This window comes from Mytilus trossulus, unplaced genomic scaffold, assembly GCF_036588685.1.
Source record: "Mytilus trossulus isolate FHL-02 unplaced genomic scaffold, PNRI_Mtr1.1.1.hap1 h1tg000070l__unscaffolded, whole genome shotgun sequence".
In the NCBI taxonomy this organism is placed as follows: domain Eukaryota; kingdom Metazoa; phylum Mollusca; class Bivalvia; order Mytilida; family Mytilidae; genus Mytilus; species Mytilus trossulus.
Genome location: NW_026963294.1, coordinates 2,452,610 through 2,469,545, shown reverse-complemented (window position 1 = coordinate 2,469,545; position 16,936 = coordinate 2,452,610). Strand labels below are relative to the sequence as shown.

Sequence of the window (16,936 nt, the reverse complement as noted above, 5' to 3'; positions counted from 1 at the left end):
CATTTGAAGTGTGGTTTGTGTGTTGGTATGATTAATGTTTGTAAATCAAGTGACTGCACCATGTTAATTACTTTGATTGGTTGTCAGTGTGTATATATTTGATTGGTGATCAGTGTGTTGACATCATTTTAAGTGTGGATTGTGGGTTGGTATGATTAATGTTTGTAAATCAAGTGACTTCACCATGTTAAATACTTTGATTGGTGATCAGTGTGTTGACATTTGATTGGTGATCAGTGTGTTGACATCATTTGAAGTGTGGTTTGTGTGTTGGTATGATTTATGTTTGTAAATCAAGTGACTGTACCATGTTAAATACTTTGATTGGTGATCAGTGTGTTGACATCATTTGAAGTGTGGTTTGTGTGTTGGTATGATTAATGTTTGTAAATCAAGTGACTGCACCATGTTAAATACTTTGATTGGTGATCAGTGTGTTGACATCATTTGAAGTGTGGTTTGTGTGTTGGTATGATTAATGTTTGTAAATCAAGTGACTGCACCATGTTAAATACTTTGATTGGTGATCAGTGTGTTGACATTTGATTGGTGATCAGTGTGTTGACATCATTTGAAGTGTGGTATGTGTGTTGGTATGATTAATGTTTGTAAATCAAGTGACTGTACCATGTTAAATACTTTGATTGGTTGTCAGTGTGTTAACAATTGATTAATGATCAGTGTTTTGACATTATTTTAAGTGTGGATTGTGGGTTGGTTTGATTAATGTTTGTAAATCAAGTGACTGTACCATGTTAATTACTTTGATTGGTTGTCAGTGTGTTAACATTTGATTATTTGTCCGTGTGTTAGTATTTGATTGGTGATCAGTGTGTTGACATCATTTGAAGTGTGGTTTGTGGGTTGGTATGATTAATGTTTGTAAATCAAGTGAATGTACCATGTTAAATACTTGGTTCACATAATATCAAGTGAATTTTTGTTCTATATATGAATTTAAATTTTATACATTTTTCGTTAATAAAGATAGTGAATAAGAATAACAAGAGGCTCTCAAGAGCCTGAATCGCTCACCTTAATTTTTTGGGTAAAATCTCTCATCAATGATTATTTTGGCTTTTCAATTTATTTAAATGTTCTTTGAATCGTCCTATTTTCTTCAAAAGCAAAAAAAAATCATTTTCTCCTATGTTCTATTTTAGCCATAGGAGCTATGTTTCTTGACATACAAGGAAATAAAATATTAAATTTATACTAGATACTCTGAAACTCATTTAGCCTAAGTTTGGCTAAAATGGATACAGCAGTTTCAAAGGAGAAGATTTTTTAAAGTAAGTCAACATGATGAACAAATTGTAAAAAAAGTCTTTAAAGGGCAATAACTCCTTAAGGGGTCAATTGACAATTTTGGTCAAATTGACTTATTTGTAGATCTTACTTTGCTTAACATTTTTGCTATTAACAGTTTATCTGTATCTATAATAATATTCAAGATAATAACCAAAAACTGCAAAATTTCTTTAAAATCATCAATTCAGGGGCTTTATACCTGAAAAACCAGTTACCCAATTCGGCTGAAAATTTCAGGAAATAAATACTTTAACTTCTTGTCTTATTTTCTCTAAATGCTGGAGTTTTTGAGATATAAGCCAAAAACTGCATTTTACCCTGTGTTCTATTTTTAGCCATGACCGCCATGTTTTTTGACGAAATAGAAAATAAAACACAAACTTTATTTTATACACCCTACTGATCATTCAGTTGAAGTTTGGTTGAATTTGGTTTAGTAGTTTTAGAGGAGAAGATTTTTTAAAGTTAGCAAATATGATGAACAAATTGTGAAAAATTGTCATTAAAGGACAATAACCCCTTAAGGGATCAATTGACAATTTTGGTCATATTGACTTATTTGTAGATCTTACTTTGCTGATCATTTTTGCTGTTTACAGGTTATCTTTATCTATAATAATATTCAAGATAATGACCAAAAACTGCAAAATTTCCTTAAAATTACCAATTAAGTGGCAGCAACCCAACAATGGGTTATTTGATTCATCTGAAAATTTCAAGGCTGATAGATCTTGACCTAATGAACATTTTTAACCAGGTCAGATTTGCTCTAAATGCTTTCGTTTTTGAGATATAAGCCAATCAAAGTGATGGATATCACTCATGGAAAGATTAGAACAGTAGTTTGAATTATTTCATATTAAGGTATGGTGGGGAAAATGAACATTTATAAAACACTATTGCTGAAAATTCCATTTAGGTCTTTAGAAGGAAACTTGCTTTTCCAGTATGAGGATAAATGAGCTCAAATCAAATAATATGGTTCTCTATTAAATTTGCACCATTTTATTTAAACTTCAGTTTATAGTACTTTAAATTATGTTGCTGGTTCTGAACATGTTTAAAAAAAACCAAAAAAATGCAAAAATTCTTCTTGTAAATGTTGCCAAATATCCTTGTAAGACATACATTTAGACCAACAGCTAAAAGCTTTAAAGTGCCAACAAAAATAATCTAAAAATGTTGTTTTGGGGCATTTTGTTAGTTGAAACAGAGGTTATATAGCATTGAAAATTAAAAGTTTTAGAATGCCTTTTGATCAAATTTGCACGTATTTTTCAACACAGGGCATTTTCAATTTTATTTTTCAACATAAACTAATCAAAAAAACTCATTTATTTAAATGTGGAATCTTTCTTGATTGCAAAAATATATATATTTACTTCTAATAAAAATTCAAATGACTTAAATAGACATAATGATTGATGGAAAATAAATAAACTAATGAACAATGGTTTGTTATAATTAAAAGTTTATGAATTTTAAAACTGTTTCAAGCCAATTCCTGATAAAAAAAAAGTGAAATAATCTAAATTGTTGATCAATTACAGATGATTATTGGAAATTTATCAAGTAAATTATAGGCCATACTTGAATACCTTTTATATATTCATGTTTATATTCACATTTATATTCACATTTCATTTTTTTAAGATCCTGTTTTAAAATCCATTTATCATTTATCTTTCAGATATAATTTACAGAATTACTTTGTGTAATGTAGATCAAAAGTAACTGGCAATTAATAAATCTATCATCCTTATAAATATCAAACAAATAATACACACATTTGTGTAATCAATTATGAGGTCAAATACTTGTGTATTAATAATTAGATGCATATTGGAATGATCTGTATAATTATGCAAGACTGAGGTTGATAGGTAATGTGGTCAATTTGATTGGCATCTTAGGAGGTGGGGCATTGTAATTAAAGATCCATCTTGTCTCTGATTGTTTAGTGAAAATGACAGTTGTCAATCATACTAGTTGAATCAATACCCACTTACCTAATCAAAATGTTTTTAAAAAAGCTTGCACATCAACACACCTTAATGACATACATTCTTAAATGAACTGCTCCAATAATGTACCCAGTTTTTTCAGTTTATTTGTGTATTATGTGCACATACATGATAACTATAGGGAACTATATTTTAGTGTGAATACATTTAGTAACATAGCTAACCTGTCCTGTTGTTAGGGAGGGTGGTGCCTAAGTAAAGATTTAGAACTAGTTCTAATCTTTCCAAAAACTGCATTTTACCCCCATGTTCTATTTTTAGCCATGGCGGCCATGTTTTTTTCACAAAATGGAAAATAAAACACAATCTTTATTCTAGATACCCTAAGGATCATTCAGCTAAAGTTTGGTTGTAATTGGTTTAGTAGTTTCAGAGGAGAAGATCTTTGAAATAGTTTACGACGACGACTACGGACGGACGATGACGACGGACGCCAACCAATGGCAAAAGATCACATTTCCTTTTAGGAAAGGTGAGCTAAGAATGAATGTTACCTGTTTTGTTTTCTTCCAAGGACTGCATCCTTGATCTATTAAAAATTTTGTCATATCAATATCTCCATTCCCAGCAGCATAATGTAAAGCTCTGTATCCATACTATAACAATAAAAAAATATAAACATGTTAATGGTGTGTGATAATAAATCAAGAGAGGAGTCAAACAATTTATCAAAATGTAAGAAATATAACATTGGGTAGGATAATACACAATTATACTTGTGTATAAACTGATAAATGGTAGATTAAGATATATAAACTAAATATATATTTTCTGATTCAGTTCTACAAAACAAATAAACTAATAGTAAACTTCACTTTATATAAGTCTAACAATTCAAAGTTTAAATGTGTTGTTCATTTATCATGTCTGATTAACAATTTTATGTTGATTCAGTAGAATAATCAAAGTTGAAAAAAAAATAAAAATTCAAGAAATATTAAAACGAGTTATATTTTCTGACTCAGTACGAAGAGACAAGAAGAATAAGACCCCACCTTATATATTTCTGTCAAGTATTAGGTCTCCATTTAACCCGTCTGGTTAACAATGATTCTGTAGAATGATCAAAGTTGAAAAAAAAACTTTTTTCAAGAAAAATTAAAACGAGTTGTATTTTCTGATTCAGTACGAAGAGACAAGAAAAATAAGACCCCACTTTATATAATTCTGTCAAGTATTTGTTATTTTTAAAAGATGTTTTACATTTAGATCTGTAGAATTGCCATTATCTGACTAAAAATGTTAACACAACTTGTTCTCATCAACTTCTCATTAAAATCAGATGTTAACAAAATAATTTTTTGCCAGGAAACAAAATAAAACCTTTACTATCTGATTCTGTTCTGTGTTACGAATAAAATGAGACCCCACTTTATATAATTCTAACAAATATTTGTTGTCCATTAAACCTGTCTGATTAACAACATGATTTTGTGTAGATTCTGTATAAAGTTGTGTTTGGTCAGAGTAAGGAGATTATATCTATCATTACCACGGTGGTGTCTGTGGCCTCTAATTGACTGCCGTGACTGACCAGGTACGTCACTACCTCCAGGTGTCCTCCCCAAGCGGCCAACAGTAATGGTGTCATTCCATACTGTAATATCAACATATAACAGACATCAAAACTTGTGTCATAAACTGGACAATGTTGTGTAATAAATATATAAAAAATATATATCACATGAATCAGTGGTCAAAACTGAATAAAATGACCAGTCACACTTGTATTTATCTTCTACATAAACAACAAATAAACAACATGTTTTATTGTGAGATGTCAGAACTTCCATCAGAAATGTCAGGTTAAAAAAAAACTTTTTTTCAAGAAACATAAACAATATTTATATCAATGGACTCAGCTGGACAAGACAATTAAAATGAGACCACACTTTATATAATTCTACCAAATATTTGTTGTCCATTAAATCTGTCTGATTAACAATTGATGATTCAGTAGAATGATCAAAGTTAAAAAAAAACTTTTTTTCAAGAAACATTAAAACGAGTTATATTTTCTGATTCAGTACGAAAAGACAAGAAAAATAAGACCCTACTTTATATAATTCTGTCAAGTATTTGTTATTTTTAAAAGATGTTTTACATTAGATCTGTAGAATTAACATTATCTGACTAAAGATATTAACACAACTTGTTCTCATCAACTTCTCATTAAAATCAGATGTTTACAAAATAATTTTTCGTTGGGAAACAAAATAAAACCTTTACTATCTGATTCAGTTCTGTGTTACGAATAAAATGAGACCCCACTTTATATAATTCTAACAAATATTTGTTGTCCATTAAACCTGTCTGATTAACAACATGATTTTGTGTAGATTCTGTATAAAGTTGTGTTTAATCAGATTAAGGTGATTATATCTATCATTACCATGGTGGATGTGGCCTCTAACTGACTGCCGTGAGTGACGAGGTATGTCACTACCTCCAGGTGTCCTCCCCCAGCAGCAAACATTAATGGTGTCTTTCCATACTGTAATATCAACATATAACAGACATCAAAACTTGTGTCATAAACTGGACAATGTTGTGTAATAAATATAAACAAAATATATATCACATGAATCAGTGGTCAAAACTGACTAAAATGACCAGTCAAACTTGTATTTATATTCTACATAAACAACAAATAAACAACATGTTTTATTGTGAGATGTCAGAACTTCCATCAGAACTGTCAGGTTAAAAAAAAACTTTTATCAAGAAACATAAACAATATTTATATCAATGGACTCAGCTGGACAAGACAATTAAAATGAGACCCCACTTTATATAATTCTAACAAATATTTGTTGTCCATTAAACCTGTCTGATTAACAACATGATTTTGTGTAGATTCTGTATAAAGTTGTGTTTAGTCAGATTAAGGTGATTATATCTATCATTACCATGGTGGATGTGGCCTCTAACTGACTGCCGTGAGTGACGAGGTATGTCACTACCTCCAGGTGTCCTCCCCCAGCAGCAAACATTAATGGTGTCTTTCCATACTGTAATATCAACATATAACAGACATCAAAACTTGTGTCATAAACTGGACAATGTTGTGTAATAAATATAAACAAAATATATATCACATGAATCAGTGGTCAAAACTGACTAAAATGACCAGTCAAACTTGTATTTATATTCTACATAAACAACAAATAAACAACATGTTTTATTGTGAGATGTCAGAACTTCCATCAGAACTGTCAGGTTAAAAAAAAACTTTTATCAAGAAACATAAACAATATTTATATCAATGGACTCAGCTGGACAAGACAATTAAAATGAGACCCCACTTTATATAATTCTGTCAAATATTAGGTCTCCATTAAACCTGTCTGATTAACAATGATTAAGTAGAATGATTTAAGTTAAAAAAAAAACTTTTTTCAAGAAACATTAAAACGAGTTATATTTTCTGATTCAGTACGAAGGGACAAGAAAAATAAGACCCCACTTTATATAATTCTGTCAAGTATTTGTTATTTTTAAAAGATGTTTTACATTAGATCTGTAGAATTAACATTATCTGACTAAAGATGTTAACACAACTTATTCTCATTAACTTCTCATTAAAATCAGATGTTAACAAAATAATTTTTCATCAGGAAACAAAATAAAACCTTTACTATCTGATTTAGTTCTGAGTTACCAATAAAATGAGACCCCACTTTATATAATTCTAACAAATATTTATTGTCCATTAAACCTGTCTGATTAACAACATGATTGTGTGTAGATTCTGTATAAAGTGATGTTTGGTCAGAGTAAGGTGATTATATCTATCATTACCCAGGTGTCTCTGGCCTCTAACTGACTGCCGTGAGTGACGAGGTATGTCACTACCTCCAGGTGTCCTCCCCGAGCCGCCAACATTAATGGTGTCATTCCATCCTGTAATATCAACATATAACAGACATCAAAACTTGTGTCATAAACTGGACAATGTTGTGTAATAAATATAAACTAAATATATATCACATGAATCAGTGGTCAAAACTGAATAAAATGACCAGTCACACTTGTATTTATATTCTACATAAACAACAAATAAACAACATGTTTTATTGTGAGATGTCAGAACTTCCATCAGAACTGTCAGGTTAAAAAAAAACTTTTTTCAAGAAACATTAAAACGAGTGATATTTTCTGATTCAGTACGAAGAGACAAGAAAAATAAGACCCCACTTTATATATGGACCATAATTTGGTATTCGGCCTTTGGTTTCTTTTTGTATCCTTTTTTATAAGTTCTAAAATTTAAACTTTTATTTAGTGGGTTGTGTTGGTGTTAGAATAGTATGAATGGAACAATTGAGTTTTTCGAGAAAAAATTAATACATTTTGATTCACCGTTTACGTGACATGAAACCAAACAGGAAACCAATCTTTATTTTCTTTATTTTGCACAATATAATTCAAAAGGCATAAATAAACACCATTACTAGTGTTACTTGCTTCATGTTAATATTTAAAATCTATTTTTAATGTTATATTAAAGTTTTTTTTAAACCTGACAGGAAACCATAAGAAACCGAAAGCATTTTTTTAGTTTTATTTTATTGCAAAATCTGCTTAAATTAATCTGAACAGTATACTTTTTCTTAAAATCCATCTTAAATGTAACAGTATTATAAAACTCCTAAATATGTGCTTGTTTTGAAAACAATTAGTACATTTTATTCAGAATTTTCCATATTTTCCATTGATACAGGATACCATAATCGTTGAATCATGATGTTTAAGCAAAAAAAATGTATTTATATTTGGTTTTGATTTTCCAGTTAATATATACAATTTATTTCAAATCATTGGCAATGTAACATTCTTTAAATCCAGTAAAGAAAAATCCTTTAACTTGGAATTAAAATCTTTAAAATAGACACAATGTGATACTTGTGACATGTACACCATCTACAGGGTTTCCACATTTTAACCTACTTTAGTGGGCTAAAATCAATAAAGTACTTCCTTTCAAGTCATGCATGCTAAAAGTTTACTTCTCCTTTGACAAATTTATTGCGTTTCTGATAAGTGTTTGCAGAACATGAATACAAAATATTAATTAAAAACTGTGACAGGATTCCAACTTTGTACATTCCTAGTGTAACGGTATATTAACATGTATTTTGTTATTAAATTATATTTATTCACCTAAAATATCCAGTAATATTTACTGCTGAAGTTAAATCAATCCAACGAGCATTGGTACAATGATAAGAGACGTAATTTCGATTGATTTTTCCAAGGACTCTTCACGTCATTATCGGGAAACGAAGTGTGTTCTAACGTCTGTCAAATATGAAATCGATTTTGTCAAGTCATTGGGCATTTATTTTCACACAGGATCGTATGTAACATTATGCACATAGGAAAAATAACAGACCACCGGCGCAATCACTTTGACAATTGTATTTTCCCCTTTTAAACAAGACGAAACAAGTCTACAGATTATGTTTGCTAACATCCCGTTGGAAACAAAAACAATGTTTAGACCTAGTATTTCGTACATCCGGCCGTAATGGCGTGATCACATGCTAGTCACATGTTTCACGTATGACCGGAAATGGTTAGAACTTAAGGACAAAAACAATTTTAATAAATAATTGGACTTCTGTTTCGTGTGAAATGTAACGCATAACGGCAACGTAATTTTCTTACTTAATTATTACGAAGATCAAAACAAGAATGTAAATCATCTCGGATTTACCTGTTTGAACATCTCGCGAGAGTTCATATTTGCATATTGTTTTTAAGAATTCTTTTACAACAAAGCATATTACATCATCTAAAAATTGCGTTATGAAATCGGACGCAAAAATCACGCCACTGTTCTTACATCTGCTACATAAATACTTATAGTTCTCGGCATTTTCTTCTCACTATTCTTATTGGTCGATGTTCTTTGTTATTTGAAAGCAAAAGTTACGAATTTGCCGGTGACGATTATCTATAAATCAGTCAGCGTTATGCTCTTCGGAAGCAATAAATAACGCGAGAAACGACACAAAAATACGGTTGTAGAATCTTTGAAATTCGTATATTTTAATTTTTTTTCTAGGGAAGTGTAGCATACACTTGTATGTTGATAAAAATAATGGCATCTTTAGATGTAGTTGCAACTTTTCTTACAGTAATTCACATTTTATCACTTTTCTATAGTTATAGGAAACGGAGCCCAATAGCAAATTATGGTCCATATAATTCTGTCAAGTATTTGTTATTTTAAAAAGATGATTTACATTAGATCTGTAGAATTAACATTATCTGACTAAGGATGTTAACACAACTTGTTCTCATCAACTTCTCATTAAAATCAGATGTTTACAAAATAATTTTTCGTCAGGAAACAAAATAAAACCTTAACTATCTGATTCAGTTCTGTGTTACGAATAAAATGAGACCCCACTTTATATAATTCTGTCAAGTTTCTGTTTTTTTTGTTTTTTTAAAGCTGTCTGATTAACAATGATGATCAAAGTTAAAAAAAAAGAAAAATTTCAAGAAAAATAAAAACAAATTATATTTTCTGATTCAGATTTATGAGACAGGAAAAATTAGACCCCACTTTATGTAAATTTTATCAAATATTTGTTGTCTATTAAACCTGTCTGATTAACAGTATTTTGTGTTTATTCAGAATATTGATCAAAGCTTAAAAAGAATTAAGTGGTATTTCCATGTAAAATGTTTGTATTGTGTGTTGCTTCATATGATATGTGCTGTTGCTTATTATGGTAAAATAGCAATGGTGTATGTTGTGTTGAGTATAAGTGAAGAACTTCAATAAGCCGTGTTTTTACTTTTTGTTTGCGTTGCCTATAAATGTTGATATGTCACATGTTTGTGAGCAGTATAAGAGTGTCATTGCTATGTCACTGGTTGGTGTTGAGTATAAGAGTGTCATTGCTATGTCACATGTTGATGCTGAGTATAAGAGTGTCTGTGATATGTCACATATTGGGGTTGAGTATAAGTTTCATTGGTATGTCACATATTGGTTTTGAGTATAAGAGTGTCATTGCTACAATGTGCTATGTCACAGGTTTCTGTGAAATATAAGAGTGGTATGGTTACATGTTTGTGAGCAGTATAAGAGTGTCAATGCTATGTGACATGATGGTGTTGAGTATAAGAGTGTCAATGGTATGTTATATGATTGTGTTGAGTATAAGAGTGTCATTGCTATGTCACATGTTGGAGTTGAGTATAAGAGTGTTATTGCTATGTCACATGTTGGTGTTGAGTATAAGAGTGTTATTGCTATGTCACATGTTGGTGTTGAGTATAAAAGTGTTATTGCTATGTCACATATTGGTGTTGAGTAAAAGAGTGTCATTGCTATGTCACATATTGGTGTTGAGTATTATAGTGTAATTGCTATGTCACATGTTGGTGTTGAGTATAAGAGTGTTATTGCTATGTCACATATTGGTGTTGAGTATAAGAGTGTTATTGATATGTCACATATTGGTGTTGAGTTTAAGAGTGCTATTGCTATGTCACATGTTGGTGCTGAGTATAAGAGTGTTATTGCTATGTCACATATTGGTGCTTAGTATAAGAGTGTAATTGCTATGTCACATATTAGTGTTGAGTATAAGAGTGTCAGTGATATGTCACATGTTGGTGTTCAGGAAAATAGTGTCATGGCTAGGTCAAATGATGATGTTTAGTAAAACAGTGTCAGTGCTATGCAGATGTTATTGCTGAGGATAAGCATGTCATGGTTATGTCACATGTTGGTGTTGAGTATAAGAGTGTCATTGCTATGTCACATGTTGGAGTTGAGTATAAGAGTGTTATTGCTATGTCAGGTTGGTATTGAGTGTTTTTGCAATGTCACATGTTGGTGTAAGTATGTCATTACTATGTCACATGTTAGCAGGTTACCAATGTCATGTTTAGTATGTTGTATGATGTGGTTTCACATGTCATGTTCAGTAGAGGAGTGGTGGATGAATGTTGTATGATCGGGTGTCACATGTCATGTTCAGTACAAGAGTGGTGAATGAATGTTGTATTATCAGGTGTCACATGTCATGTTCAGTACAAGAGTGGTGAATGAATGTTGTATGATCAGGTGTCACATGTCATGTTCAGTAGAGGAGTGGTGGATGAATGTTGTATGATTGGGTGTCACATGTCATGTTCAGTTCAGGAGTGGTGGATGAATGTTGTATGATCAGGTGTCACATGTCATGTTCAGTACAAGAGTGGTGAAGAAATGTTGTATTATCAGGTGTCACATGTCATGTTCAGTACAAGAGTGGTGAATGAATGTTGTATGATCAGGTGTCGCATGTCATGTTCAGTAGAGGAGTGGTGGATGAATGTTGTATGATCGGGTGTCACATGTCATGTTCAGTTCAGGAGTGGTGGATGAATGTTGTATGATCATGTGTCACATGGCATGTTCAGTACAAGAGTGGTTGACGAATATTGTATGATCAGGTGTCACATGTCATGTTCAGTACAGAAGTGGTAAATGAATGTTGTATGATCAGGTGTCACATGTCATGTTCAGTACACGAGTTGTAAATGAATATTGTATGATCAGGTGTCACATATCATGTTCAGTACAGAAGTGGTAAATGAATGTTGTATGATCAGGTGTCACATGTCATGTTCAGTACAAGAGTGGTGAATAAATGTTGTATGACCAGGTGTCACATGTCATGTTCAGTACAGGAGTGGTGAATGAATGTTGTACAATGTGGTGTCACATGTCATGTTCAGTAGAGGAGTGGTGACTGAATGTTGTATGATCAGGTGTCACATGTCATGTTCAGTACAGGAGTGGTGTATGAATGTTGTATGATCTGGTGTCACATGTCATGTTCAGTACAGAAGTGGTAAATGAATGTTGTATGATCAGGTGTCACATGTCATGTTCAGTACAGGAGATGTAAATGAATGTTGTATGATCAGGTGTCACATGTCATGTTCAGTACAGGAGTGGTAAATGCATGTTGTATGATCAGGTGTCACGTCATGTTCAGTACAGGAGTGGTAAATGAATGTTGTATGATGTGGTGTCACATGTCATGTTCAGTAGAGGAGTGGTGGATGAATGTTGTATGATGTGGTGTCACATGTCATGTTCAGTACAGGAGTGGTAATGAATGTTGTATGATCAGGTGTCGCATGTCATGTTCAGTACAGGATGGTGAATGAATGTTGTATGATGTGGTGTCACATGTCATGTTGAGTACAGGAGTGGTAATGAATGTTGTATGATGAGGTGTCGCATGTCATGTTCAGTACAGGAGTGGTAAATGAAAATTGTATGATCAGGTGTCACATGTCATGTTCAGTACAGGAGTTGTTAATAAATGTTGTATGATGTGGTGTCACATGTCATGATTAGTAGAGGAGTGGTGGATGAATGTTGTATGATGTGGTGTCACATGTCATGTTCAGTACAGAAGTGGTAACGAATGTTGTATGATCAGGTGTCGCATGTCATGTTCAGTACAGGAGTGGTGAATGAATGTTGTATGATGTGGTGTCACATGTCATGTTGAGTACAGGAGTGGTAATGAATGTTGTATGATCAGGTGTCGCATGTCATGTTCAGTACAGGAGTGATAAATGAAAATTGTATGATCAGGTGTCACATGTCATGTTCAGTACAGGAGTTGTTAATAAATGTTGTATGATGTGGTTTCACATGTCATGTTCAGTACAGGAGTGGTAACGAATGTTGTATGATCAGGTGTCGCATGTCATGTTCAGTACAGGAGTGTTCATTGAATGTTGTATGATGTGGTGTCACATGTCATGTTGAGTACAGGAGTGGTAATGAATGTTGTATGATCAGGTGTCGCATGTCATGTTCAGTACAGGAGTGGTAAATGAAAATTGTATGATCAGGTGTCACATGTCATGTTCAGTACAGGAGTTGTTAATAAATGTTGTATGATGTGGTTTCACATGTCATGTTCAGTACAGGAGTGGTAACGAATGTTGTATGATCAGGTGTCGCATGTCCTGTTCAGTACAGGAGTGGTGGATGAATGTTGTATGATGTGGTGTCACATGTCATGTTCAGTACAGGAGTGGTAACGAATGTTGTATGATCAGGTGTCGCATGTCATGTTCAGTACAGGAGTGTTCATTGAATGTTGTATGATGTGGTGTCACATGTCATGTTCAGTACAGGAGTGGTGGATGGATGTTGCATGATCAGGTGTCACATGTCATGTTCAGTACAGGAGTGGTTAATGAATGTTGTATGATCAGGTGTCACATGTCATGTTCAGTACAGGAGTGGTAACGAATGTTGTATGATCAGGTGTCGCATGTCATGTTCAGTACAGGAGTGGTGAATGAATGTTGTATGATCAGGTGCCACGTGTCATGTTTAATACAGAATTGGTAAATGATTGTTGTATGATCAGGTGCCACGTGTCATGTTTAATACAGAATTGGTAAATGATTGTTGTATGATCATGTGTCATGTCTTGTGTCATGATGATGCAAAATTTATGTAAAACCAAAGGAATTTTTTTATAGAATACCATGAAAGTGTATGTTAAGTGTCATAAAGTATAATAAAATAAATCACAATATTTCAGTTGTTTGCAGTTAAGAAGTATCAGACGGCAACCCTTTGACAAAAAAACATGAATGGTATTCATCAGTGTAATGAATAAATCACAATGTTTCAGTTGTTTACAGTTACGAAGTATCAGACAGCAACCCTTTGACATACAAACGGGAGTGGTATTCATCAGTGTAATGAAGTAAATCACAATATTTCAGTTGTATGCAGTTAAGAAGTATCAGACGGCAACCCTTTGACATACAAACTGGAGTGGTATTCATCAGTGTAATGAAGTAAATCACAATATTTCAGTTGTATGTAGTTAAGAAGTATCAGACAGCAACCCTTTGACATACAAACTGGAGAGGTATTCATCAGTGTAATGAAGTAAATCACAATATTTCAGTTGTATACAGTTATGAAGTATCAGACAGCAACCCTTTGACAAACAAACTGGAGTGGTATTCATCAGTGTAATGAAGTAAATCACAATATTTCAGTTGTATACAGTTATGAAGTATCAGACAGCAACCATTTGACATACAAACTGGAGTGGTATTCATCAGTGTAATGAAGTAAATCACAATATTTCAGTTGTATACAGTTAGGAAGTATCAGACAGCAACCCTTTGACAAACAAACTGGAGTGGTATTCATCAGTGTAATGAAGTAAATCACAATATTTCAGTTGTATACAGTTATGAAGTATCAGACAGCAACCATTTGACATACAAACTGGAGTGGTATTCATCAGTGTAATGAAGTAAATCACAATATTTCAGTTGTATACAGTTAGGAAGTATCAGACAGCAACCCTTTGACATACAAACTGGAGAGGTATTCATCAGTGTAATGAAATAAATCACAATATTTCAGTTGTATACAGTTATGAAGTATCAGACAGCAACCATTTGACATACAAACTGGAGTGGTATTCATCAGTGTAATGAAGTAAATCACAATATTTCAGTTGTATACAGTTAGGAAGTATCAGACAGCAACCCTTTGACAAACAAACTGGAGTGGTATTCATCAGTGTAATGAAGTAAATCACAATATTTCAGTTGTATACAGTTATGAAGTATCAGACAGCAACCATTTGACATACAAACTGGAGTGGTATTCATCAGTGTAATGAAGTAAATCACAATATTTCAGTTGTATACAGTTAAGAAGTATCAGACAGCAACCCTTTGACAAACAAACTGGAGTGGTATTCATCCGTGTAATGAAGTAAATCACAATATTTCAGTTGTATACAGTTATGAAGTATCAGACAGCAACCCTTTGACAAACAAACTGGAGTGGTATTCATCAGTGTAATGAAGTAAATCACAATATTTCAGTTGTATACAGTTATGAAGTATCAGACAGCAACCATTTGACATACAAACTGGAGTGGTATTCATCAGTGTAATGAAGTAAATCACAATATTTCAGTTGTATACAGTTAAGAAGTATCAGACAGCAACCCTTTGACAAACAAACTGGAGTGGTATTCATCAGTGTAATGAAGTCAATCACAATATTTCAGTTGTATACAGTTAGGAAGTATCAGACAGCAACCATTTGACATACAAACTGGAGTGGTATTCATCAGTGTAATGAAGTCAATCACAATATTTCAGTTGTATACAGTTAGGAAGTATCAGACGGCAACCCTTTGACATACAAACTGGAGTGGTATTCATCAGTGTAATGAAGTAAATCACAATATTTCAGTTGTATACAGTTAAGAAGTATCAGACAGCAACCCTTTGACAAACAAACTGGAGTGGTATTCATCCGTGTAATGAAGTAAATCACAATATTTCAGTTGTATACAGTTAAGAAGTATCAGACAGCAACCCTTTGACATAGAAACTGGAGAGGTATTCATCAGTGTAATGAAGTAAATCACAATATTTCAGTTGTATACAGTTATGAAGTATCAGACAGCAACCATTTGACAAACAAACTGGAGTGGTATTCATCAGTGTAATGAAGTAAATCACAATATTTCAGTTGTATACAGTTATGAAGTATCAGACAGCAACCCTTTGACATACAAACTGGAGTGGTATTCATCAGTGTAATGAAGTAAATCACAATATTTCAGTTGTATACAGTTATGAAGTATCAGACAGCAACCATTTGACAAACAAACTGGAGTGGTATTCATCAGTGTAATGAAGTAAATCACAATATTTCAGTTGTATACAGTTATGAAGTATCAGACAGCAACCCTTTGACATACAAACTGGAGTGGTATTCATCAGTGTAATGAAGTAAATCACAATATTTCAGTTGTATACAGTTATGAAGTATCAGACAGCAACCATTTGACATACAAACTGGAGTGGTATTCATCAGTGTAATGAAGTATTTCAAGTTTGTTTGGGGCTGTTGTTTGTCTTTTCGTCTGGCCATGGCATTCTTCTTCTACTTCATGTACTTAATGTGTTTTTTTCCGCTGTTTTATTTTGGTATAGGTGTTGGATACATTGATGTCGTGTACTGATGTTTCTCACTGTTTGTGTTGAATACAGGAGTTGTATATATTGGTGTTGTGAAATAATGTTTTGCACTGTTTTTGTGGAATACAAGAGTTCTATATACATTCCGGATGTGTAATAATGTTTCTTAATATTTTGAAGACTTTTTGCAATTAAAGAACCTTAGTGATCACGCTCACATACCCCATGTCCCCACATTGTCTTTGGAGAAATTAAATAAGTGTAAGAAAAAAATATTGTATAAGAAAAATTAATTTCCTGCCAATATGCACATCTAAATAGTACGTCCTTATTATCTACAAAATTTCATGAAATTCTGTTGTGTGGTTTCAGAGGAGTTGAGATGACAAACTGTTGCAGAAGTACATTGAAGCACATAAGTTCAAAGGGACGTAACTCCTAGAAAAAAAAATGAATCGCAATTTCCCGTCAATATGCACAACTACATAGTATGTCCTTATTATCTGAAAAGGTTTCGTGAAATTCTGTTGTGCGGTTTCAGAGGAGTTGCGATGACAAACTGTTGCAGTAGTACATTAAAATAAATA

At 32.6% G+C, this 16,936-nt stretch overlaps 1 protein-coding gene across 1 annotated transcript in view; it reads right to left on the bottom strand.

Moving 5' to 3' along the window:
- The window catches only part of LOC134699528 (uncharacterized), an 86,878-nt gene extending 79,646 nt beyond the window's left edge, over nucleotides 1–7,232 (bottom strand). Inside the window, exons 1-5 of the mRNA XM_063561124.1 lie at nucleotides 7,137–7,232; nucleotides 6,245–6,346; nucleotides 5,728–5,829; nucleotides 4,828–4,932; nucleotides 3,830–3,931 (exon numbers count right to left, since the gene is read on the bottom strand). Coding sequence (XP_063417194.1) covers nucleotides 3,830–3,931; nucleotides 4,828–4,932; nucleotides 5,728–5,829; nucleotides 6,245–6,346; nucleotides 7,137–7,232 — 507 coding nt within the window. The remainder of the gene's footprint in view (nucleotides 1–3,829; nucleotides 3,932–4,827; nucleotides 4,933–5,727; nucleotides 5,830–6,244; nucleotides 6,347–7,136) is intronic.
- Between the last annotated feature and the right edge of the window lie 9,704 nt (nucleotides 7,233–16,936).